General features: G+C 37.8%; 1 protein-coding gene across 1 annotated transcript in view; it reads left to right on the top strand.

Moving 5' to 3' along the window:
• The first annotated feature begins 21,958 nt into the window (after positions 1 to 21,958).
• GABRB1 (gamma-aminobutyric acid type A receptor subunit beta1) overlaps positions 21,959 to 25,331 on the top strand; it is a 334,206-nt gene continuing 330,833 nt past the window's right edge. The window contains exons 1-3 of the mRNA XM_073237673.1: positions 21,959 to 22,438; positions 22,600 to 22,691; positions 23,111 to 23,178. Coding sequence (XP_073093774.1) covers positions 22,359 to 22,438; positions 22,600 to 22,691; positions 23,111 to 23,178 — 240 coding nt within the window. The 5' untranslated portion in view covers positions 21,959 to 22,358. The remainder of the gene's footprint in view (positions 22,439 to 22,599; positions 22,692 to 23,110; positions 23,179 to 25,331) is intronic.

The raw sequence follows: 25,331 nt of genomic DNA, 5'->3' as shown, positions 1-25,331 counted from the left end.
TTTAATATACTGGTCTTCATTTTCTTTCATAGCTGTATTAATAGCTAACACATCAGATTTTTTGAAAATGGCATTTTGTTTTTCAATTCATTGCCACTGGTGGAAAGAAAGTCATTCTACAGTAAGAGTATAAAGACTCCAGATTGTTGGAAGAGGTCACTTAGAGGAGGTGACTGTCTGCGGACCCTGGAGCTGGACCTGGTAATTGGAAGCTCCTTGCCTCCTCCCCTGGTTTTGGATAGTACATTCTATCCAGTATTTCCACACTAGGAGCTGTTTCAAGGACATAACCTCAGAGAACTAGGTGTTTTTGAGACCATCTGGACTGAATACATGACTAAACCCAGTTAAAGTCTCTGTATAAACTTCTAAGATTCTGGCAGACATTCTGAGATCTTCTCACTTACAGTTTGCAAGACGCCAAAGTTGGGGGGCCTGTTTTCAGACCAAGGCAATTTTTATGGAGGCCTCACCTTATCATTGCTGCTGCGGGAAGGAATCCAGAGTTGTGATCAGGGTACTTCCTTCTTCGATTGCCCATGCAGACACCACCAAGCCTCCGACTGTGAGCTTGCTCTGGGCTGAGGGGGCTGCAACAGGCATTAAGCCCAGCTGGGAACTGTCTAGGCAGCAGATATGAAGAAAACTGACAGCCAGATGGATGTGGGCTCGAGCCAAGGACATCTACATCATGTGCTGCCTGCCTGGGGCTAAAAACTAGGTGTGGAAATGGGGAGAGTAAGGTCCTGCCTGGGGCGGAGTGGCCATGCTTGACTGAAAGGCAGAGATGTCTCAGACAGGGGCCAGACTGCTCCCAGGGAGATGTGTTTGGGGGCACGCATAACTGTTCTCCATCTCCATGGTGAGTATGTTCCATAACTTGGAGTGAGGTTTAAGAATTTGACTAATCTCTGCTTCACTTTGTACTTTTCAAACAGTTCCAACTCTGGGGCAGGTCATACATTTATACTCTCTGGGTAAAATACATTTCTCAATAAAGGGAAAACATTTCCCTTTTTCAAGTGCTATGATTTATACTTAAATCTGATTTGACATGTTTGATGAATATGTACAAATTTTCTCCCCAATTATTCATGAGTTATAGAATTTCATCTAAACTCCCAATCATTAAAAGTTGATTTTTTTAAATATTTCAAAATATAACAACCAGAAAGTGGGAAAGAAAAATAACCACCAGAGAATGATATAACACCCAGATACTCCACACTCAGCTGTAGTACATTTAAAATTTTCTCAAAATTTATTTAGAATTTGTTTAATAAAAACAAAATATTACAGATACAATCGAAACTCCCTGAGCACTCCACCACAACTCTCTTTCCATCTTTAAAAGTGACCATCATACTGAATTTGGTAGTTCTCTTTCCAAGTTTATTTTTGTATTATTATTACATAATGAAGGAAATATTTATCATGCTTTTCATATATTTATATATAACATAATCATGCAACTTACTTTTTTTATTAACATGTTTTTGAGATTATTCATTTTTATGCATTGTCATGATAATTAACCCTAGCTTCTATAGCAATCAGAAAACAGCATAATAATATAAAAGTTTATTTCTCCCTAAAGGAAGGTCCAACTGATGTTGTTTACTCATACAAAATCCTGTAGCTTTCCTCCAGGTGCTGACGGAAGGATGTGAGCTTCCTCCATGATATGTCTCCACTGTCTTAGAACTCATTCTGGCCTCATGTAAGTGGGAGAAGGAGGAAAAGGGAAAACACATCGGATATTAACCATCTTGATCAAAATTAACCTATAACATTTCTCTTGACATTCTACTACTCAGAACATGTCCCATGGTCAAGGGAGTTGACTCACTCAGTTACTGAAATGCAAAATGACACCAAATGGCTTCAGGATAGTATTTAGAAAATGTTGCCATTAATTGTCTACTTTAATTTGTAGAGATATGTCTGATGTCTATCAATATACTATATAAACAACAGGTAGGAGAGAGGGGCTCAAGATGGTGGTGTGAGTAGTGCAGCAGAACTCTCCTCCCAAAATCATATGTATTTTTGAAAATACAACAAAAACAACTATTACTAAAAGAGAGACCAGAAGATACAGTACAACAGCCAGGCTACATCTACATCTGTGAGAACTCAGCATCTCACGAAAAGGGTAAGATACAGAGCCATGACCCGGTGGGACCCAAGCACTCCCTCACCCCAGCTCACAGGAGATTCTGTGATTCTCACAGAATCAGAGTGGGGAGGGAGTGGAAGCACAGGACTGCTAAATAACCAGCCCTAGTAATGTCCACCAGGAGCACAGACACACAGTGCATGGTGTACTAGATATTAGAGAAATGGAAAAGTAAAATCTGAGATGGAGATGAGACTGCAAGCAGGTCCCCACAGCCAGCTCCCCTAGGGCAAAAGAAAAGTGGGTGCTTTTTCAAAGTCTTAAAGGGACAAGGGATCAACAGCTGGACAAAATCATCCCAGCACACTCAGCCCAGAATGCTGGGAATCTTGAGGAACTTCAGGTACCCTAACCCGCTGGAGGGTAATGCATCCAGGAAGCCCCCAACTGTGATAGGCAGCCTGCCATTCATCTCCCTCCACTGGCGTTGCAAGCAAACTGGCTGACTCGCCACAGCTGAGGAGCAGCCAGAGAACAGCCCTGCCCATAGAAACCACACAGTCTAACTGGGACAGACCCAGAGGCTGCCGCTGGCATGTAGCTGCCCAGCACAAATAGAGGAAGCCAGAGCAAGGTCTGGAAGGCATGAAGGGGTGCTGTTCTTGCAGGAGAACACACCTGGCATGTCTGCCAACCCCACAGTGCACTGTGCTATCCGAGGGTGGCCCCACCAATGGCAACTCAGGGGATTGATCCAGAGATGGCTCCTGGTTTGTGGGTAACTGGCACAGGCAGCAGAAGCAGGAACAAGGTCCAAAAGGCATGAAGGGGTGTTGTTCTTACACCCCTCATTTTAGGGGAACTTCAACACACCACTCACTCCAAAGGACACCACTCACTCCAAAGGAGGGAATTCATTTTAGGAGACTTCAACACACCACTCACTCTAAAGGACAGATCCACCAGATAGAAAATAAGTAAGGACACAGAGGCACTGACAACACACTAGAACAGATGGACCTAATCAACATCTATAGAACTCTATATCCAAAAGCAACAGGATACACATTCTTCTCAAGTCCACATGGAACATTCTCCAGAATAGACCACATATTAGGCCACAAGGAGAACACACCCAGCACTTCTACGACCCTCAGCAGATCCCTAGGTTATCCAGAGGGCTGTCCCACCCACTGCAACTCAGGAGATTATCCTAGAGACTGCTTCTGGTGTGTGGGTAACTGACACAGGCAGCGGAGAAGGGCAAGGCAACCAGCAAGCAGGAAGAGACTTTGTTCTCTCAGCAGACACATGTACCACCTGCCTGTGACCATTTGTATCACTATGAAAAGTCAGAAGAATCTGGTCCAGTCAAAAATCACTCATACAACCCTGGTGAGATAGATATAACCAAACTTCCTGAAAAAAGAATTCAAAATAAAAGTCATAACCATGCTGATGGACCTGCAGTGAAATATGCAAGAGCTAGGGGATAAAGTCTGGAGGGAAATAACAGAAATGAAACAACCAATAGAAGGTCTTAAGAGCAGACTGGATGAGGTGCAAGAAACTGTTAATGCAATAGAAATCAGAGAAAAGGAATACAGAGAAGCTGAGGCAGAGAGAGATAAAAAGATCTCCATGAATGAAAGAATTGTAACCAATCCAAATGGTACAATATTTGCATTACGGAGCTACCAGAGGAAGAGGGAGAAAAAGTGATAGAAAGTCTCTTTGAAGAAATAATTGCTGAAAACTTACCCAAGCTGGGAAGGAAACAGTCTCTCAGACCATGGAAACCCACAGATCTCCCAAAACAAGGGACTCAAGGAGGACAACACCAAGACATATAATAATTAAAATGACAAATATCAAAGACAAGGACACAGTATTAAAGGCAGCCAAAGAGATAAAAAAGACCACCTACAAAGGAAAACCCATCAGGCTATCATCAGACATCTCAACAGAAACCTTACAGGCCAGAAGGGAATGGCATGATATATTTAATGCAATGAAACAGAAGGACCTTGAACCAAGAATACTGTATTTAGCACAATTATAATTAAAATTTGAAGGAGGGATCAAACAGTTTCCAGACAAGCAAAAGTTGAGGGAATTTGCTTCCCACAAACCACCTCTACAGGGTATTTTAAAGGGACTGCTCTAGATGGAAGCACTCCTAAGGCAAAATGGATATCACCAGAGAAAATAAAATCTCAGCAAAGAAAGTAGACGAGCCAAATACTAACTAAAGGCAAAAAATGAAATTAACTACTCACAAAAGGGAACACAGAAGAGAACAGAATAAAACACCTATTATACAAAGAATGGAGAAGGAAGAATAAGAAGGGAGAGAAATAAAGAATCATCAGACAGTGTTTATAATAGCTTAATAAGTGAGTTAAGTTAGAGGATTAGATAGTAAAGAAGCTTCCCTTGAACCTTTGGTAACCACGAATCCAAAGCCTGCAATGACAATAAGTACATATCTATCAATAATCACCCTAAATGTAAATGGACTGAATGCACCAATCAAAAGACACAGAGGAATAGAATGGATAAAAAAGCAAGACCCATCTATATGCTGCTTACAAGAGACTCACCTCAAACCCAAAGACATACACAGACTAAAAGTGAAAGGTTGGAAAAAGATAAATCATGCAAAGAATAGGGAGAAAAAGGCAGGTGTTGCAGTACTTGTTTCAGACAAAATAGACTTCAAAATAAAGAAGTAACAAGAGATAAAGAAGGACATTACATAATGATAAAGGGGGCAGTCCAACAAGAGGATATAACCATTATAAATATATATGCATCCAACACAGGAGCACCGACATATGTGAAAGAAATCCTAACAGAATTAAAGGAAGAAATAGAATGCAATGAATTCATTTTAGGAGACTTCAACACACCACTCACTCTCCAAAGGACAGATCCACCAGACAGAAAATAAGTAAGGACACAGAGGCACTGAACAACACACTAGAACAGATGAACCTAATAGACATCTACAGAACTCTACATCCAAAAGCAACAGGATACATATTCTTCTCAAGTCCATATGGAACATTCTCCAGAATAGACCACATACTAGGCCACAAAAAGAGCCTCAATAAATTTTAAAAGATTGAAATTCTACCAACCAACTTCTCAGATCACAAAGGTATAAACTAGAAATAAGTTGTACAATGAAAACAAAAAGACTCACAAACACACGGAGGCTTAACAACACGCTCCTAAATAATCAATGGATCAATGAGCAAACTAAAACAGAGATCAAGCAACATATGGAGATAAATTATAACAACAGCACAATGCCCCAACTTCTGTGGGATGCAGGGAAGGCAGTTCTAAGAGGAAAGTATATAGCAATCCAGGCCTATTTAAAGAAAGAAGAACATTCCCAAATGAATAGTCTATTGTCACAATTATTGAAACGGGAAAAAGAAGAACAAAAGAGGCCCAATGTCAGCAGAAAGAGGGACATAATAAAGATCAGAGAAGAAATAAATAAAATTGAGAAGAATAAAACAATAGAAAAAATCAACAAAATGAAAAGCTGGTTCTTTAGGAACATAAACAAAATAGATAAACCCCTAGCCAGACTTATTAAGAGAAAAAGAGAATCTACACATATAAACAGAATCAGAAATGAGAAAGGAAAAATCATGATGGACCCCACAGAAATACAAAGAATTTTTAGAGAATACTATGAAAATCTATATGCTAACCAGCTAGATAACCTAGAATAAACAGAAACATTCTAGAAAAATACCACGTTCCAAGACTGACCCAGGAAAGAAAACAGAAAATCTGAACCGACCAATGACCAGCAATGAAATTGAATCACCAATCAAAAACTACCCAAGAACAAAAACCCTGGCCAAGATGAATTCATGCTGAATTTTATCAGACATATAGAGAAGACATAATACCCATTCTTCTTAAACTTCTCCAAAAAATAGAAGAGGATGGTATACTCCCAAACTCATTCTATGAAGCCACCATCACTCTAATACCAAAACCAGACAAAGAACACACAAAAAAAGAAAATTACGACCAATATCCCTGATGAACATAAATACAAAAATACTCAACAAAATATTAGCAAACTGAATTCAAAAATACATCAAGAAGATCATACACCATGATCAAGTGGGATTCATCACAGGGATGCAAGGATGGTACAACATTCGAAAATCCATCAACATCATCCACCACATCAACAGAAAGAAAGACAAAAACCACATGATCAGCTCCATAGATGTTGAAAAAGAATTTGACAAAATTAAACATCCACTCATGATAAAAACTCTCAACAAAATGGATATAGAGGACAAGTACCTCTACATAATAAAGGCCATATGACAAGCCCACAGCCAACATCATACTGAACAGTGAGAAGCTGACAGCTTTTCACCTAAGCTTGGGAACAAGACAGGGATGCCCACTCTCTCCACTTACATTCAACATAGTATTGGAAATCCTAGTCATGGCAATCAGACAACACCAAGAAATAAAAGGCATCCTGATTGGTAAAGAAGAAGTCAAACTGTCACTATTTGCAGATGACATGATATTGAACATAAAAAACTTAAAGACTCCACTCCAAAAATACTAGAACTAATATCTGAATTCAACAAAGTTGCAGGATACAAAATTAATACACAGAAATCTGTTGCTTTCCTATACACTAACAGTGAGCTAGCAGAAATACAAATCAGGAAAACAATTCCATTCATAATCGCAACAAAAAGAATAAAATACCTAGGAATAAACCTAATCAAGGAGGTGAAAAACTTATACTCTGAAAACTACAAGACACTCATGAGAGAAATTAAAGAAGAAACTAACAAATGGAAACACTTGCCATTCTCATGGATAGGAAGAATCAACATTGTCAAAATGGCCATCCTGCCCAAAGCAATCTACAGATTCAATGCAATCCCTATCAAAATACCAAGAACATTCTTCAATGAATGAGAGCAAATCATTCTAAAATTCATATGGAACCACAAAAGACCCAAAATAGCCAAAGCAATCCTGAGAAGGAATAATAAAGCAGGGGGAATTATGCTCCTTGCCTTCAAACTCTACTACAAAGCCACAGTAACCAAGACAATTTGGTACTGGCACAAGAACAGATCCATAGACCAATAGAACAGACTAAAGGGCCCAGATATAAACCCAGGCATATATGGTCAATTAATATACAATAAAGGAGTCATGGATATACAATGGGGAAATGACAGCCTCTTCAACAGCTGGTGTTGGCAAAACTGGACAGCTACATGCAAGAGAATAAAACTGGATTATTGTCTAACCTCACACACAAAAGTAAACTCAAAATGGATGAAAGACCTGAATGTAAGTCATGAAACCATAAAACTCTTAGAAAAAACTAAGGCAAAATCTCTTGGATATAAACACAAGTGACTTCTTCATGAACATATCTCCCCAGGTAAGGGAAACAAAAGCAAAAATGAACAAGTAAGACTATATCAAGCTGAAAAGCTTCTGTACAGCAAAGGACATCATCAATAGAACAAAAAGGCATCCTACAGTATGGGAGAATATATTCATAAATGACAGATCCATTAAGGGGTTGACATCCAAATTATATAAAGAGCTCATGCACCTCAACAAACATAAAGCAAATAATCCAATTAAAAAATGGGCACAGGATCTGAACAGACACTTCTCCAGTGATGAAATTCAGATGGTCACAGGCCCATGAAAAGATGCTCCACATTGCTAATCATCAGAGAAATGCAAATTAAAACCACACTGTGATATCACCTCACACCAGTTAGGATGGCCACCATAAAAAAGACAAACAACAACAAATGTTGGCAAGGATGTGGAGAAAGGGGAACCCTCCTACACTGCTGGTGGGAATGTAAATTAGTTCAACCATTGTGGAAAGCAGTATGGAGGTTCCTCAAAAAACTCAAAATACGAATACCATTTGATTCAGGAATTCCACTCCTAGGAATTTACCCTAAGAATGCAGCAGACCAGTTTGAAAAAGACAGATGCACCCCTATATTTATCACAGCACTATTTACAATAGCCAAGAAATGAAAGCTACCTAAGTGTTCATCAGTAGATGAATGGATAAAGAAGATGTGGTACATATACAGAATGGAATCTTACTCAGCCATAAGAAAACAAATCCTACCATTTGCAACAACATGTATGGAGCTAGAGGGTATTATTCTCAGTGAAATAAGCTGGTGAAAAAAGAGAAGTATCAAATGATTTCACTCATATGTGGAGTATAAGAACAAAAAAAAATTTGAAGGAACAAAACAGCAGCAGACTCACAGAACCCAAGAATGGACTAACAGTTACCAGATGGAAAGGATCTGAGGAGGATAGGTGGGAAGGGAGGGACAAGGTGGAAAAAGGGGCACTACAATTAGCAGACATAATGTAGGGGTGGGGGCAGGGGGCTGGTTATACAACACAGAGAAGGCAAGTAGTGATTCTATAGCATCTTAGTATGCTGATGGACAGTGACTGTAATGGGGTATGTTTTGGGGACTTGATGATGCAGGTAGTCTAGTAACCATAATGTTGCTCATGTAATTGTAGATTAATGATATCAAAATTAAGTAAGTAATTAATGAATTTAAAAAACGCCACCAACAACAACAATAGGTAGATATGGGCTAGTTTTGCAGTTTGTGTACACTCTCTGATATACAAGAAAATACACTGAAGTTTAGCTAACCATTCATGTAGCTCTCGTATACTTTATGCATTCATCCATTCTTCATTTATTCCAGAGGTATATTTCATTCTCTATAATGTACCAGTATACCAGGATTTTTGCCGTCATAAACATTATTCCTAAAGGACACAATCTAGCAGGGAAATTAAATACTCAGCTAGCTATAGAACTATGGAAAAACATTCCAATAGAGGCTTTAGCCACAGCAGCTGGAGTATTATGGAGAACTACACCTTGACATTCCTAAGGCTGACATGGTCAGGGAAACATGTCTGTAAATAGAACCCAGCATGTAAAAGGCTATTTTCTGATTATACAGAAAATAGGGACAGCTCAGAATTAAGTATCAATACATTGTAATGGGTAAAGTGCTCAATGAAGGAAAAACAATAGAAATAATGTAAGCAAGATTTAGAGTGATGTGGTCTCTATATCCCTAAATATAGCATGTTGTGTTCAACAAAATATGAACCAGGCACAAAAGACAAAGATTCTTTAAAAATGCCTCACCTGATACCCTATGAAAATTCATGTTCTTAGGTACTGAATGAAAAGCCAAGACTATCATTTCAATTATTTTTCCTTTCCCATTATTAAAAATGTTCAAGTTCTTTTAATATTGTTTTAATAGAAATTTTTAAAAAACTGTAATCATTTGAATTGATCATTAAAGTGACATAGTGACACTTACTGCATTATGAAATTGCTTAATAATTTTCTGAGGAAAAGGAAATTTAAATTCAGAAACATTCCTTACGTTGCCTTAGATGATGAAATTTCTATTACATAGACAATTTAATGAGCAAAATGATGTCTCTTGGTTGAAATGTGAGTAGAATCAATTTTTTACCGAAGTGCTAAAATGTCCAACCTGTGATTATTAGAAAACTTAACTTTTAATAAATACGATGGGCTATTTTAAAAGCAGAGATTGAGAATATCAGAATTAACGTTATTATTATTTTGACAGAAGGAAGGGATATGAATTGTTTGGGAAGACTGATATTTGAAGTTAAGTGACCTGGAATGTCATTCTAGGTTCGTAATTTACTAGATATGTGGCCTTCTGCACATCATATAGTTTCTCTGTATTTCACTGTGTCTCACGTTACACTGAGAGTGTTGGATCAGATCGTTAAGTCCCCTGCTGGTGTTAACATTCAGTAAGTGCAAAGGAGTGTTTGATGCTTTTGATATGACCTGACTGGTAGGGAGCAGTATTTTGATCCTGGTGACATTATGCACACCTTCAATGACATTTTCATATCTATGATGCTTTGCTGATTGTCATATTATTCTGTATTTTCTCAAGCTTCTGGGAAAATTAAAAATTAACATTTTCTTAACTGAATACTGCAATGCAGCATGACTTCAGAGAAATATTTAGAAAATATAAGATAGACTTCCAGGAGAATTGTACTGTGACAGCCACAGAAGGAAGCCACCTAAGGGCTAACCCAAAGAAATGCATGAGAAACAACTGGAAACAAATAGGGACATATGAAATAGGGAAGAGCAGTTATAAACAGCAAAAAATGAAAATAAAAAGCTTCAGAATCTAATGACTTATTCCTTACACACACACACACACACACAAAATGGCTTCTGTTGTTTGACCATGAACTGTGGACTATCGGTAAGATAATTTATTGATAGTTTATTGTGATTATTTCATAAATAGCACCTGGCTAATCTCTCAATCAAAATTGTGCCCACTACTATATTAACATGGTTTGGGAACCCTTTGTGAATTCATCTACAGACTGCTAAGGAGAAATTCAAAGTTAGGTTGGAATAACTGGTTATCTCTCTCAGAACTCAAATAATTTATTTATTAAGTTGAGATTTAATTATTTACTTTTCTTTTCCCAAATTGAACTTCTTACCACTTCCCTTACTGTTTACCCTGGTTTTCATTGTCTGTCCTATTATAAACATAATTTTCCTTGCCTTCTTTAACAAAGAATCACTTCTCACCTAATCAGTTGTTGAATTTGTAATGTCTTGGGTTCTTAGCAATAAAACAATTGCCACAATAAAATAATGTGGTAATACTGAAGATCTAGAATTTTAGGACATATTTTTCTTCATCTTTTGACTCTTGACTGATAATTTATAAAATGTATATTTATCAACTTTTAAAAAGGAAAATTTTCCTCTGAAAATACACTTTCAAGATCTTCCATTCTGATACTGGTTTAACTGAAAAAATCTAAATGAGATTGAATCAAAGTAAGTGAAACAGAAACTCCAGACCTCAAAATTCACTAATTTTGGAAAACATAATGCATTTCTCATCTGACTGTTGGACTCAACTGTGTCCTCACAGTGGCTGATCCATCAGTAGTAATCGATACAGCCAATCATTTCCTGTTCCTTGATGAACTTTCTTCCCTTGGTTCTCAGGGTCACCACATTCCCCTGGTTCTCTTCCTACCTGCTCTTCAGTCTTGGTTTCTTTTTCTAGCTCTATTCTATCTACCCCAACATCAAAACACTGAAAAGCCCCAGAGCACCTTGAATTTCTTTTTCTTCCTTTTTCTCACTATACTCGCAAGTGGGTGAAATCAGGTTGTCCGTGGCGTTAGTGCTGTCGGTAGTCTGCTCAGGCTGCCGTAACAACAAACCACAGACTGGGTTGTTGAAACAACAGAAATGTATTTTTCTCACAGTTCTGGAGGCCCAAAGTCCAAGACGGAGGTGTCAGTAGGTTTGATTTCCCCTGAGGCCTCTCTCCTGGGCTTGCAGGTGGCCCTGTTCTTGCTGTGACCTAACACGGCCTTCCCTCCTGTGCAAGACCTCCTGCCCTCTCTTCCTCTTCTTATCAGGATATCAGGATACCAGCCACATTGGTTTAGGGCCTCAGCCTTAAGTACCTCTTTGAAGGGCTAATCACCAAACATAGTCATATTGCGGGTAGGGCTTCAACGTGTGGCCTTTGGGAGAACATAGAATCAAGTCCATGACAAATGCCATCTATAGGCTGATTCCTTTCAGGATTATATCTCTGGCCAAAACCTTTGCTTTGAAATGGAGGGTAATTCCAGGGGGAAAAGCCCGGACAAAATACCTTCGAATCTGGAATCAGTCAAAGGGAGAAATAAAGTTTAAGAAACCCATTTATTTCTTACAAAAAGTTGTCCAATCTCTCTCTCAACCAGGCTGCATCAAAAGAAGGCTCCACCCAACCTCTCTGGATCCAGACAAGCCCTCCCATGCCCATGTAATTACCTATTGATAAAGTAGATGGACCACTTCTCTCCACCCCTTGAAACACCTACTGATATGCAGATGAACTAAAGCCAGGTGAGAGATTCTGGAAATATTACAATTTTACCCACATGGAGTTATCCAAATATAGCCACTTTACAACATTTGAAATGGACTTAACCACACAAATCTCCTTCCCCAAACTATTCCTCTACCTTCTTCCCATCTCAGACAATGACAATTCTGCCATCTGCTCAGCTCAGAAAATTTGGCACCATCCTTAATTCCCCTCTCCTTCACGCTCCATCTTCAAATCTTCTAGAAAGCCCCGTAAACTCTAGCTTCAAAATATATCCAGACTATGACCACTCCTTATTCCATACAATATTACTGTAATTTTCTCACTTGTATACTTGTATTAGTGACATAATTCCTTCAGTCCTTGCCCTCTAGCAGTTTATATTCTAGAGTAGTTAGAATGATTCTGTTAGAAAACAAGGCAGATCATATTATTCTCTATATCAAATCCTCCCCCTGGCTCTCCATCTTCCTGGGAGTAGATCCTTTAACTTTCTGATGCACCTCTGGTGGCCTTTCTGCCTGCCACTCTGCCCCAGCAGCAGTGGTCTCCTTAAATACACCAGTCATGCTCCTGCTTCAGCAGCTTTACTCTTGCTATTCTCTGTTGGCAGCGTTCTTTCTCACTGGATCCACATGGCTCACTCCATCAGCATCTACAGCTTTTTGCTCAAATGTAACCTTTTCAATGAGATCTTCCTTGACCACAATTTCTAAAGTTTCATTAAACACATGCTTCCCCAGATTCTATTTCTATTCACTGGCTTACTTTTTTTCCCTCCTATCACTGTCTAAATATACAGTATACTTCACATATTTACCTTGCTTATGGTCCATCTCCCTCAATAGAATATAAACTCCATGATGGCAATGATGGATTTTTGTCTGTTTTCTTTTCACAGCTGTATAATCGGTGCTTGTAATAGTGCCTGGCTCATATTAAACAACTGACAAACATTGCTGAAAGTAATTATGTATGTATTTATCCATTCATTCAACAAACATTTATTGCATGTCAATTTTGTGCCAGAGTTCTAGATAAGGGGTTTGCATTGGTGAATTAAAGAAAAAGTTTCTTTTCCTCATAGAGATTCAATTTAGTGTACTGTAAAAATTCATGTGACAGTAAAGAACACAGGTCTCAGCCACAATATTCGGCCAAGAGGAGACCCAGATATGCTAAAGAATAGCTGATGCCACGACGAAGTGGGAAATGGAGATGGGAGGCGTTCACGGCCGCCCACAGGATGGCCGTAGTTTCGGCTCCTCTACAGGTGCACAGCTCTTCAAAATAAGTGTTGTCCTCTCTCAAGTGTTTCACTCTTATTATTGTTCAACTACTATCTCGGTTACTTCTCGTCTTGTAGGGGGATTCTCCATTATCTGTTCACCAACATTTGAATATTTCATTCTCTGGGCCCCACTTTTTCTGCATGAGAAGCCGTGTAGTATAGTGATTAACAATACTGACTTTGCATTTCGACTTTGTGGATTGAACTCCTTATCTGTCATGTCTAAGCTGTGTGACCAACAACAAGTTGCTTTTCCCATCTGTTCTTCCTTTATAAAAGTCTGAATAATGAATGCAGTATTACCAGCATTTAGAGATGTTAGATATAAATGGCTTAAAATAGAAAACAGACTTAAAGCAGTATGTGACACATAGTAAAAACTAAATAAACTGTAGCTTTTTTAAAAATTCTTAATTTCTACTAACAAGTATTGGTTATTCAAAATATCTGCTGTTTCTTCTTTCATCATAACCTGTCAACTTTGTGGCATTTTCTCTAACTCATAAAACGTACCTACTTTTAACCTTTTGCCTATAGCTTCACAATAATTTCTTAAGAAAAGTTTTCAATTTCTCTGCAGTTAACTTAAAAATTAGAGAAGAGTTTGTTTTATTGTTTATTTGCTTATCACTTCATTATATGTCTCAATTTCCTTTCTTGTATTGATGTTTTGATTTGCTATAGTAGTCCCTAAGTCATTCTTGCTGAAAGGATCTGTGGGAGGCAAATCTTTCTCAGTCTTTTTATGTTTCTCAGTCCTTTTATGACTTTATATTGCCAACACAACTGAATGCTAGTTTGTGAGGGTATGGAATTAGCTGTTCAAAGTCACTGTCTCTCACAATTTTTAAAATATCCCCTTGTTGGTTTTTGGTACTAAATTTGCTGAAAAATATGACAGATTATTCTCTTTTCTATGTAGATAATACGATTTTTTTTCTCAAGAGAATTTTATATTTTTTCTTTGTCTAAGATGTTCTGAAAATTCACTAGAATCTGACTAATTAATGCTGTTTAACATTCAGTGAGCTTTTTCAGTTATAAAATGATAATTTTTGTCATTTCTGGGACATTGATATTTCTTTTATTATTTGCTTCTCTCCTTTTTCTCAATTCTTGCTTTATGTAACTTCCAGATCTCGTTTCAATACTATTTTGTCTTTTGCAATGCAATCTTGATAAGTACTTGACTTTACTATCTTACTCACTAATAAAATCCTCAATTTTATCATTCAATTATCTATTGAATTTTCTTTTAAAATTTGCAGTGACATTTCAGTTTCTTAGAACCCCAGTTTTTAAATTTTGTCATTGGTTTTAACTTCTGTTTTTGCCTAACAATTTGTCTTCTTATTGGGTATTCTTTACCCACTTAAATCTTTCACAAGCTATTAGAACTGGCTTTAAAGTAGTCTTACTCCCCAAAAGGATCCAGTTTTCTACTTGTGGAACTTATTCTTTTTCCTTGGTGATGTTGATTCTTCTTAAAAATTTGCTCACCTTTGATTACCTGCACATGTATATTTGCCAGGGCCCATATTATACAGTAATTCATTTCTTAAATGCAAATTAGAACAACTATATGATACACATTTCTGATTCCAGGAAGGGGAAGAGCCCTGCAACCACCAAATATTACTCCCCATATTTGTTCATTTTAGTATATAGTAGAAGTGACTTACAACTGAAGAGTATACTTTTTTTGCTTAAAGTGTTAGATGACTTAGGTTTTATATCCAATAGGGAGACTAGTTCTATAAATTTAGGCATTTTTACTCAGAAAATGATCAATTTTTTTAAATAATTTTTTCTTGAAGTATCATTGGTATACAATCTTATACTGATTTCAAAGGTAGAACACAGTGGTTCAACAGTTAACCAATATTATTAAAAATCCTCACCCCCACTAATGCAGTTACTATGTGTCAACAGAGAAAGATGTTACAGAATCATTGACTATATTCTTCATGCTGTACTACTATCCTTGTGATCAATATATATTATGCTTGAGAATTTTTGTGCCCCTTTATCCCCCTCAGACTCCCCGCCCACCAACCTACCCCAACCCTTCCCCCATGGTAACCACCAGTCACGTCTCAGTGTCTATGAATCTGCTGCTGTTTTGTTCATTCTGTTTTGCTTTGTTTTATATTCCACAAATAAGTGAAATCATATGGTATTTGTCTTTCTCTGCCTGGCTTATTTCATCGAGCATAGTACCCTCCAGATCCATCCATATTGTTGCAAATGGTAGGATTTCTTTTCTTTTTATGATTGAATAATATTCTATTGTGTATATGTACCACATCTTCTTCATCCATTCACCTATTGATGGACACTTAGGTTGCTTCTATATCTTGGCTATTGTAAATAATGCAACAGTAAACATAGAGGTGCGTGTATCTCTTTAAATTAAGGATTTTGTATTCTTCAAACAAATTCCCAGAAGTGGAATTACTGGGTCGAATGGTATTTCTATTTTTAGTCTTTTGAGGAACCTCCATACTGCTTTCCACAGGGTTGCACCAATTTACATTTCCACCGACAGTGTAGGAGGGTAGAAAATGATTAATTTTTTAATTAACAAATTATACTGTCGTGCTATCATTTCAGTGAGTAGTCCAAATGTCTAGGGATTTTCTTTAAAATCCCTCTTCAAATAATTGGAAAAACTTTAATAACAATGAAAGTCTTCTCACCACTGCAAACAGAATTTATGTTTGATTCGCCCAAAACACTTCCTTTTCCTTTATCGCCATCAACTACATAACTAGAAGCCTTTGCTTGTGTTTCCCACCTGCCCCAACTCTCCCCAAGTTCTGAACTCCATGAATTCAAGGTCTAGTAGAAAGTTTAAACATTTTTGAAGGTCTTGTCTGATGCTCCAAGGTAGGGCAAAATGTTCTTTTCTCATTTCTAGCATTTTTTTTTGTATTATGTACTGGTTATTTGGATATGCTTGTTCTGACAGTTTTTATATTTTGTTGCATAACTAAAAATATTTTTGGGTGAATGAGTGAGCCCTAAGGCTCACTATGTTTAGACAGAAAAATGTCCACCTGGAAAATCATGTAGCTATTTGTAACACCTGTCTGTGTCTCAATTACTTCATCTGGGAAACAGAACTAATTACAGTATCACTACCTCATAAGTTATTTTAAGCACTAAATACACCAAGTGTTTAAAATAGTATTGCTAAACAATAAGAGTCTAAAAATCTTAAATATTTTAGTAATATAAAATTAGTATTTTTAATGAAAACAATAATGGAATATCTCTTTTAATGTATTTTAAAACAAGAAATTGTGTATTTATCTGAGTATAGAATTCTCCTTAAAAAAAAAGTGCTCTATCATCATTCCAAATATTGAAAATAGTAGAAATACTGGAAATAGTAACTTGAGAAGAAATTCAAAATTGGTATAAATATAGGAAAATGGTGAAATATAAATTTATTTATTTAAAATAACACTTTATAAAATTGTTATAGCATGATGATTAAAAAGTAAAAATAGAAAGAGGTTAAAGTGTACTTGGCTTTATTACATGATATAAATTTTATCTTCAAAAGTAGACATTATAGTGTTTAAGCAAGAAGACCTAAAATATGCTAAGTGAAAAAAAGAGTTTTCATATTAGCAGCTAAAAATCTGTTAAATAACTGGCTATTAATACACCTGGAAACACAAGACATTTTTTCTGAGAAAATAATAAATCCTTAGAGAAAAAATTCATATGCAAAAAATGAAGTGAGACCATTTCCATTAACAGATTAAAATGCTACTTAATTAGCACGTTTACTGTAACAGTAAAGTTGCACAAGATTTTATGATCTTCATAAACTAATACACAACTTAATCTTTAAAACAAAGTGTGAAAACATGGCAAAGGAACATACGAGTATTTTAAAAAGTAACATAGCGTAGCTACCTTAACCAACATTCAAGCTATATTAATAGTGATTGCGATAAAAATATAAATGAAAGTCTGTACCCTTTGACCAGTTATAAAATGAACAAATTCTGGCGATCTAATGTATAACATGATTACAGTTAATAATATTGTGCTGGACCCTTGAAATTTGCTAGGAGAGTAGATCTTTAGTGCTCTCATCACACACACAAATGGTGGCTATGTGAGGTGATAAGTGTATTGACTTGGTGTGGTAAGTATTTCACATTGTGTATTTATATTAAACCATCATCATATATATATCATAATTGAATATGCATATATTAAGCTAAATCAGAAAATATAATCTATTAAACAATACCAATTCTACAGATTGATTCATAAAATAACATGTTGCATGGCAATTAGTATTACAAATTGTCCTTAGGATAGATTGTGATAACTACACTGCTCCCCAAGTGTATGAAATTGTATGTCTATGGCATTTATGATACTTAATATTAAACCTTTTTGAATTAGCAAACTAATAAATGAGAATGGTACTCCATATTTTTTTTAATTATATTGATTTGAATATTACTAAGGTTGAAATTTTTTAATATATTAATTAGTCACTTTCTTTTGTGAAATGCCTTTTACAATTATTTGTCCACTTATTTATTAGGTTAATTTCTCTTATGGTATGTATCAACATTTAAAAAATATTAATTGCACATTTGTCTTTCCACTTTGTCACTTATTAATTTTAATTAGTGTTTATAAAATGTTTTGAAATTCTAGAAATATGTGGAGAATAAAATAATAAACACCCACATATTATATTTTTGTTAATTTGCTTGAGATTTTTCTTGGATAAACTATTGTAGATTCATTTAAATACTGTTTTATATCTTAAAATCTAGTATCCTTCTTATCCTTGTCATCTAATTTTGCAGTATCTGTCTAATATATATATATATATTCTGGGTTTTGCACTTAAAATGTTTCTAACTTCACTTAATGTTATCATACATAATATCAGACTCATCTATTTGCACTTGGCTCTTTTTATTTTGTTCTGTTTTGTGTGTTTCGGCTTAATGTTTTATATTGGGATTTATCTGTGTAAAACATGTAGATATTTATCTACTTTGACTATTTTATTCCTTTGTGTAACTATGTATATATATTTATTTACTCCCAATAGATGAACATTCAGATAGCTGTCACTTTTATATATTAAAACAACAATGTAATGAACATTCTTAGGCTGCAAGAGTGTATCTGCACGGTATGTTTCTAGTGGTGAAAATTCTGGGCAAGAGGGCACTTGCTTCGTTGACTCTACCAGATATACCCAAACTGCTTTACAAAGATCATTATATTACAAAGATGTTATATTTTGCATATCTGATAGGTTTGAAATGGTACATCATTGTTTTAATTTGCAATTCCTTATTTAGAGTGGCTCTTTTTCCTTTTTTTCTTTCTCTATTATTTACTTGTAGTAGATTTTTCCTTTCGGTAAATTCTTCATACTAATCCTTTGCTTTGGCAGTTCCATTTGCTGAATGGATGGTCATCTTTAGTATTCTCCTTCTGTCCCTCTAAAAGTTACCAGTAGAGAATAATAGCAGTAGAATGACCAATGACTTTCAGGGGCAGCTATAACAAAAATGGAAATTGAGTTGAATCTTGAAGGAGTGAATGTCTTAATTAAGAGGATTAGTTTGAGGAAGAAACAAGCAACTTCACAGAGGAAGTAAGTGTTAGCTTTTTCATGCCATAAAAATAATATCACCCTGTGTCTAGATCTGATGATTTTTGAAATGTTCCAGTTATTTATGTATCTCTTTTTATTATTTTGATTTTTTCCCAATTAGTTCCAAAAATTATTCAAGACAGCTTACACACTATATATATTCAGTGCAATATATCTCTTTTTAAATTCGCAAAGTGTGACAGAAGAAAATTAAATTTAGAATTTTAAGGCAGCAGAGAGAAATGTAATATATCAAAATGCAGGTCATTAAGAACTTTCACAACAATTAAAGATGAATTGTACCTATAATTCTGAGATTCCCAGTGGCCAAATAGGAAAATTAATTACTTTTAGGATTCTTATTGCCTATTAAATTCAAGCTATTTAGGAAATCAAACAGTTTTTGGAGTACGAGGGTGTGGGAAAAACTTTTTCCCACAGGTCTTCATACCTAAGGTAATGAGTAATGCAGTAGGCTCCATCCTCAGTAGATTTCCAATAATAGATGTGATAATAAATATCTTATGACTTCTTGTAGTGTCTTTCCACATAAGTGGAAGGCATAGATTAAAAACCAAATTCAGAGAAATTGATCCAAACGGAGGTGTGGTAAACATTAGAATTCAAGTACACATAATCACTGATAGTCTTCCTTAATTCTACAATAAAATCTTGGCTCTTCAGTAGCCACTACTAAATAAATCCTGAAAAAAGAAATTTGAGGGTTTATAACTAAGTGGAAAACAGATATTCCACTAAAAACTATACAAATTAAACACAGTGAGCACCAAACTAAATACTCCTTTTATGAATTGAATTTCGCAAGCATGTCTGACAATTTGCAACCTCCAATAGATGGGTTAATTGACAAATTTCATTTGGGAAGGGACTGTATACGCTGTCTTTTTTCACTGTAGTATCACCAACTTTTAGCATAGAGCCTGACACTTCATAAATATTGAATAAGTATTTGAGGAAAAATGAATGAACAAATGAATGAAATAAACCTCCACATGTCTTTTCTCCAGTGCACTTTTGCAAAGAGTTGTACAGCATGGAGAAATTCTTTGCTTCACCAAGGAGCATGAATAAATATTTTTTACCCATTCAAAGCAGATCCATGTGAATTAAAGAGGCAGACGACATACTTTTAAGAAAATTAAGAAATCTGATTAAGCGTTGCCCCCAGAAGAAATGGTCCCACACTTTTAAGGTTGCTGTGAGGCTCAAATCAGAAAACAAAATTAATGTGTATGTAGAATGTCAAGATATGCACATGTGTAAATACTTATACAATTCTTTAGGCACCTTCCAAAAGTCTCCATGTCCTGAGCTTTCCAACTATCTCCTGCCTCCATTATACTTCAAAATGCTTTCAGTAGCCACCACCTCCTCTCCATGCTAAGCCATCTGACATTAGCCTCTTGCTTGAAGTATTATCATAACACTTCTTCCTTCGTGTTGCATTCCCTGTCTCTGCTTCTTCTTCTTGGGGTTCATGATTGATAGCATAAAAGAGTTGGGTCTATAGATTCTGGACTGAAATGTTGGTTCCCCTGTTTATTAGCTGTTTGATATTAAACTAATTGTATTATCCTGATTTGTTCTCAGCATCACCATTTATAAAAGGAGCTTAATAATAACATCTACCACCTCTATATTGTTAGAAGACTTCAGTGAGATTATCTGTGCAATATGCACAAGAACTGGCAAATAGCAAGTGATAAATGTTAATTGCTCTTATCATGATTGTTCTACCAGAACATTCCGTCTAAAATCTACATCTGACCCAGACCATCCCTATAAAAACTTTCAGGGATTTCCAGAAGCCTAAATCTGCATCATAGAGCATGTAACTTTCCTTTGTAGTCTGGCCTCAGTTTCCCTTTGTACCTTCACCACCTACCACCCCTACCTCCCTCCTTTTGTATTCTAATCAGTCACTTCTGGGTTCAGCCATCCAAGCACACCATAATCTCTAGGATTTGGCATTTGTTGTTCCCTCCTTCTGGAATGCCCCTCCCTACTTGTCCTGACAAAAAGTTTTCTCCTTCTCTGGAAGCCGTATCTACCTCTTTTTGGTAGAATTAACAACCCTCCTGTCACTATAAAAATTATCCTCAGATATATTGAATTTACTTTCATTTGTGTGGGCCTTCCCTAATGGTCTGTGAACTTTCCTAGGTTATGAAACTTCCTTAAATCATCTCTATGTCTCAGAATGCCTAGAACATCCTAACGATTTAATAGATTTAATATATTCTGTGAAACAAATGAACAAATGCATAGCGCAGGGCCTCTGGCCTAACATGTGCTCAGTGACATTTATCCACTTGTACTGACTGAATTTAGCTTAATCAAACGACTCTTGCTCCTACAGAATCCCAGTCTCCTTGCGAACAGAGATTAGACCCTCTGGGGGTCTCAGGGTCGTGTTCTGGGCTACTTATAGGAGCTAACATACAATCTATTTAAGGAAGAGATTTTCCTTACAGTGGCCCTAGAAAAAGGGCCTGCCCAGAGATCATCTCTGGCTTCCTTCAACTCCCTTGCCAGGAGAGGCATGAAAGGGCGGGGAAGAAAAGCTGGGAGGCAGTGGAAAAGTTGGCCGGCCCCTTCACCTCCCCTCCCACAAGAAGGACTACACTAAGCAAGACGTCCTAAGACGCCTCCCAAGGGGACCTGATTTTTGGAGTCCTCAAATACGGCCTGAATTTCCTCTGCCCTTCCCTTCCTCTCTGGCTCCCCCTCCCATTCACTCCCTGCCACACACACACACACACACACACACACACACACACACACACACACACACACACACACAGGCGACCAGGGAATTGCCCCGCCTCCAGACTCCCAGTTCCAGGACCACCGTGGCTGTCAACGAAAGATGCCAATCACAGGCAGCCTAGCTAGATCCCTGAGAGTTGAGTAAAAAAATCAGATTGAGGGCAGAAGGGAAAGGAACATAGCAACGTCCAGTGCAGAAGAAAGCTCTTTATCCACGTGCAGATAGAATTCCGAGCAAGGGATCAGCAGGGTATCTCCGACTACCCGGTGGACGCGGAGCACCACGAACAGGAACTTTAAAGGGATGGAAATCTGTTGCGTGTTCCACTAGAAATACTGTTTGCAAGGCACAAGGTGTCTTTTGGTAGTGAGCACCCTCTGCGCATGCGCAGGTCCATTCGGGAATTACTGCCCTGCCGCCGACTAAGTTGCATTCCTTGAATCTTCGCAGAAAAGACAATTCTTTAATCAGAGTTAGTAATGTGGACAGCACAAAATCGAGAGAGTTTGGGACTTCTCTCTTTCCCTGTGATGATTGCCATGGTCTGTTGTGCACACAGGTGAGCTGATGTTGAACGTCTCTTTTTTCTTGGTGTTTTTCTTTTTTACATGCTTGCTGGATCCTTTAGGTTGTTATTTGGGGGTAGGTGTGCGTATCTATTTTTATGTCTGCTCGCAGCTTATTCTCATCCTGAATACGGTCCCTACTTCTTCCCTTCAGCGCCAATGAGCCCAGCAACATGTCATACGTGAAAGAGACAGTGGACAGATTGCTCAAAGGATATGACATTCGCTTGCGGCCGGACTTTGGAGGTAATGCTTCATCTTTTTTTCAACCTGTAACCCATACCTAGTTCCCCCTCCTGTCAAACATAAATGTCCAAAAAACATCGTGTCATTTCGTGTGCAGTACGCCCTACGCCCTGAACACACACACACACACACACACACACACACACACACACACACACACACACAAACATACACCGGACCCCCGTCGCAGGTGGAGGAAAAACCCCAGGCAAAGCCGACCTTCCCGGGTCCGACACACCCTCTGCACAGTCACCGCATCACGCGTGTGCCCACACCTGCTTCCCCAGTCTGTCCCCTGCAGGGGGTGGGGGAGGGAGGGAGCCCATTCAGAGGGCTATCAGCGCAGGGAAGCCCCCGCCACTCCCCGGCCTGTCACCGCTCTGAGAACCTGTCCACAATGTGTCCCACCTCCCCGGCAGGGCCCCCTGTGGACGTCGGGATGCGGATCGATGTCGCCAGCATAGACATGGTCTCTGAAGTGAACATGGTGAGTGGCCTCCCGCCCAGCCCGGCGGCCGGGCATACGCAGATGCAAAACGGGCCGGTCCGCGTGCCCTCTGCGTTTCATCGGCGGTCACCGTGCCCCAGCCCGGGAGTCCCCAGTCCTCGCGCACTCCGCACTCGGGCACACACACCCCCTGTTGCCTCTGGTTGCGTTTTCCGCGCACACACAGGCTACTGCGGAGCTCGGGTGGAAGCATGCTTGGCGCGATTTGGGAAGGACGCTGGCTCTCGCGCCCGCGGACGGGGTGGGGCGGAGTCTGAGGTTACTTTGGCAGGGTTGCTTCTGGTGTTCCGAGGCGAGAGCGCCACCTGCCGGCGGCCGCGCGGCCTGCACGGGGGTCCGCGGACCGTGGTCAGCAGCCTCCGCCTCTCCGGGCGCGGTACCGGCAGGCAGCCGGCCGAACCCACCCAGGCCCCGCTACCGAGCACGCAGACGAGGTTTCAGTGTCCCTTCCTCTTACCAGCCTCTAGCACCCTGTGTGGCAGGAGCAACAGGCTGAGACAACAGCCCATGTTTATTAACACGAAAGTGCTCAAGACAGCTTCTAGGGAGGCCTGCGCTGCTCCCAGGTGGGGGTTGATGAATTTGTCTTGCTGCATCTTGTAAACTTAGGTTCAAACAGAATGGGCCGAGTTGTTGTTTTGCTTTACCCAAGAAACTTAAGCATGGCAAAAGGCCTGACTGTTAATTAAAGGGACAGTGGAGGGACTGGATGGGGTATGATAGTAATATAGGGGAATCCTTACATTTCAAAGGGTTAACATTATTCTGTTTCCTTTTTTCTCATCCTTTTCTGAAGCTGTTGCAAAATGGATTGAAATCATAGCTGTTACTTTCTCTATTAGCTGTTCCCAACCACTGTGGGGTAGCAGTTTTCTAGTTGTTGGAGTTTCCAACTGTTGGCTTCTTGTAAGGCAGGGGGAAAAGCCTGTTGCTTTTCCAGAACCAGCCACCCAGGGAAAAACTAGATCTACGGAGCAAAATGCCATTTTTAGACAGCCTGAATAATTTAAAGTCTAAAACAGTTGGGGATTTTATCACTTCATAGATGTAAAGGCTATTGAATGGTCATTTCATTTCATTACTAGTGTGTTGTTTTATTTTATTATGCTAAGGCTCAAAAATATTTTTTTTAGGTTATGTCAGGGAAAAATAAATATGTTTATAATCTATTGAATAGGATTAGAATAGGAAGTGTGACTATTAAATTTCTGTATTTTATATTTGTAACTTCTCCTGCTTTAAATAGCTTGCTTAAAATTCTATTTTAAAATAATGTCTCTGATGGCTGTATTGAAAAGAAAAAACAATTTTAAAAAATTAATGCACAATGAATATTTCCTGACTTGGCAAAGATTTTCAAAAGACTGAGTTATTTATAGTATTCTGTTCACATATGTATTCGAACACAAAGCAACCAAAAACACACTATTTGCAAACCCTGGGGAATGTAATAACATGTGCTCATATACAAATTGTATTTAATCCATGCCATTGCAAATGGACAAATCAGACAATGAATTAGTTTAACAAGTTGTTTTTATCACATAGATAAATGATTACATTTTCCTTTTCAGTCATTTATTTTGGCACCTGTCAGTACCCACGTAGCTAATTCAAAAAATAGGAGAAGATTCAGAAATCTCAGGAGGCTAAACAATGCCTTTGTCAGTGACCCATTTTCTGTAAAAAATACTATGTTTCTCAGAATTTTAAATGTGTGATTCTCTTAACTATATTTACAAATGACTCTTCAGTTAAAAAAATAAAGAGAATTGAATAGGGAAGTTGCTCTTAACCAGAATAACCACCATAACAGAAAAGCACTGTATAACCTGTCGTTCAACTGAATTCATGTATAAGCTCAGAAAAAAATATTGACTTTAATTACAGTATCACTGGAAATAGCACCTAATGATGGAATAATACAGTCTGTTTACTCATTGCACCATGTGTATATGTATTTGATAACAAACCTGTGAAAAACATGTTCTATTAAAATACCTATTATCTTTCCATAAAAAAGCAATAGGTATTCACTCTAACAGTGTTAGAGACTTGATGAGAAAATAGAAAACACTAAATATTGAAAAATAAGAATCCTTGATTTACTAATTCTTTCTTGTTTCTCCTTT

Source organism: Manis javanica, chromosome 5, assembly GCF_040802235.1.
Source record: "Manis javanica isolate MJ-LG chromosome 5, MJ_LKY, whole genome shotgun sequence".
NCBI classification, from domain to species: domain Eukaryota; kingdom Metazoa; phylum Chordata; class Mammalia; order Pholidota; family Manidae; genus Manis; species Manis javanica.
This window is presented reverse-complemented; position numbering and strand designations above follow the sequence as displayed.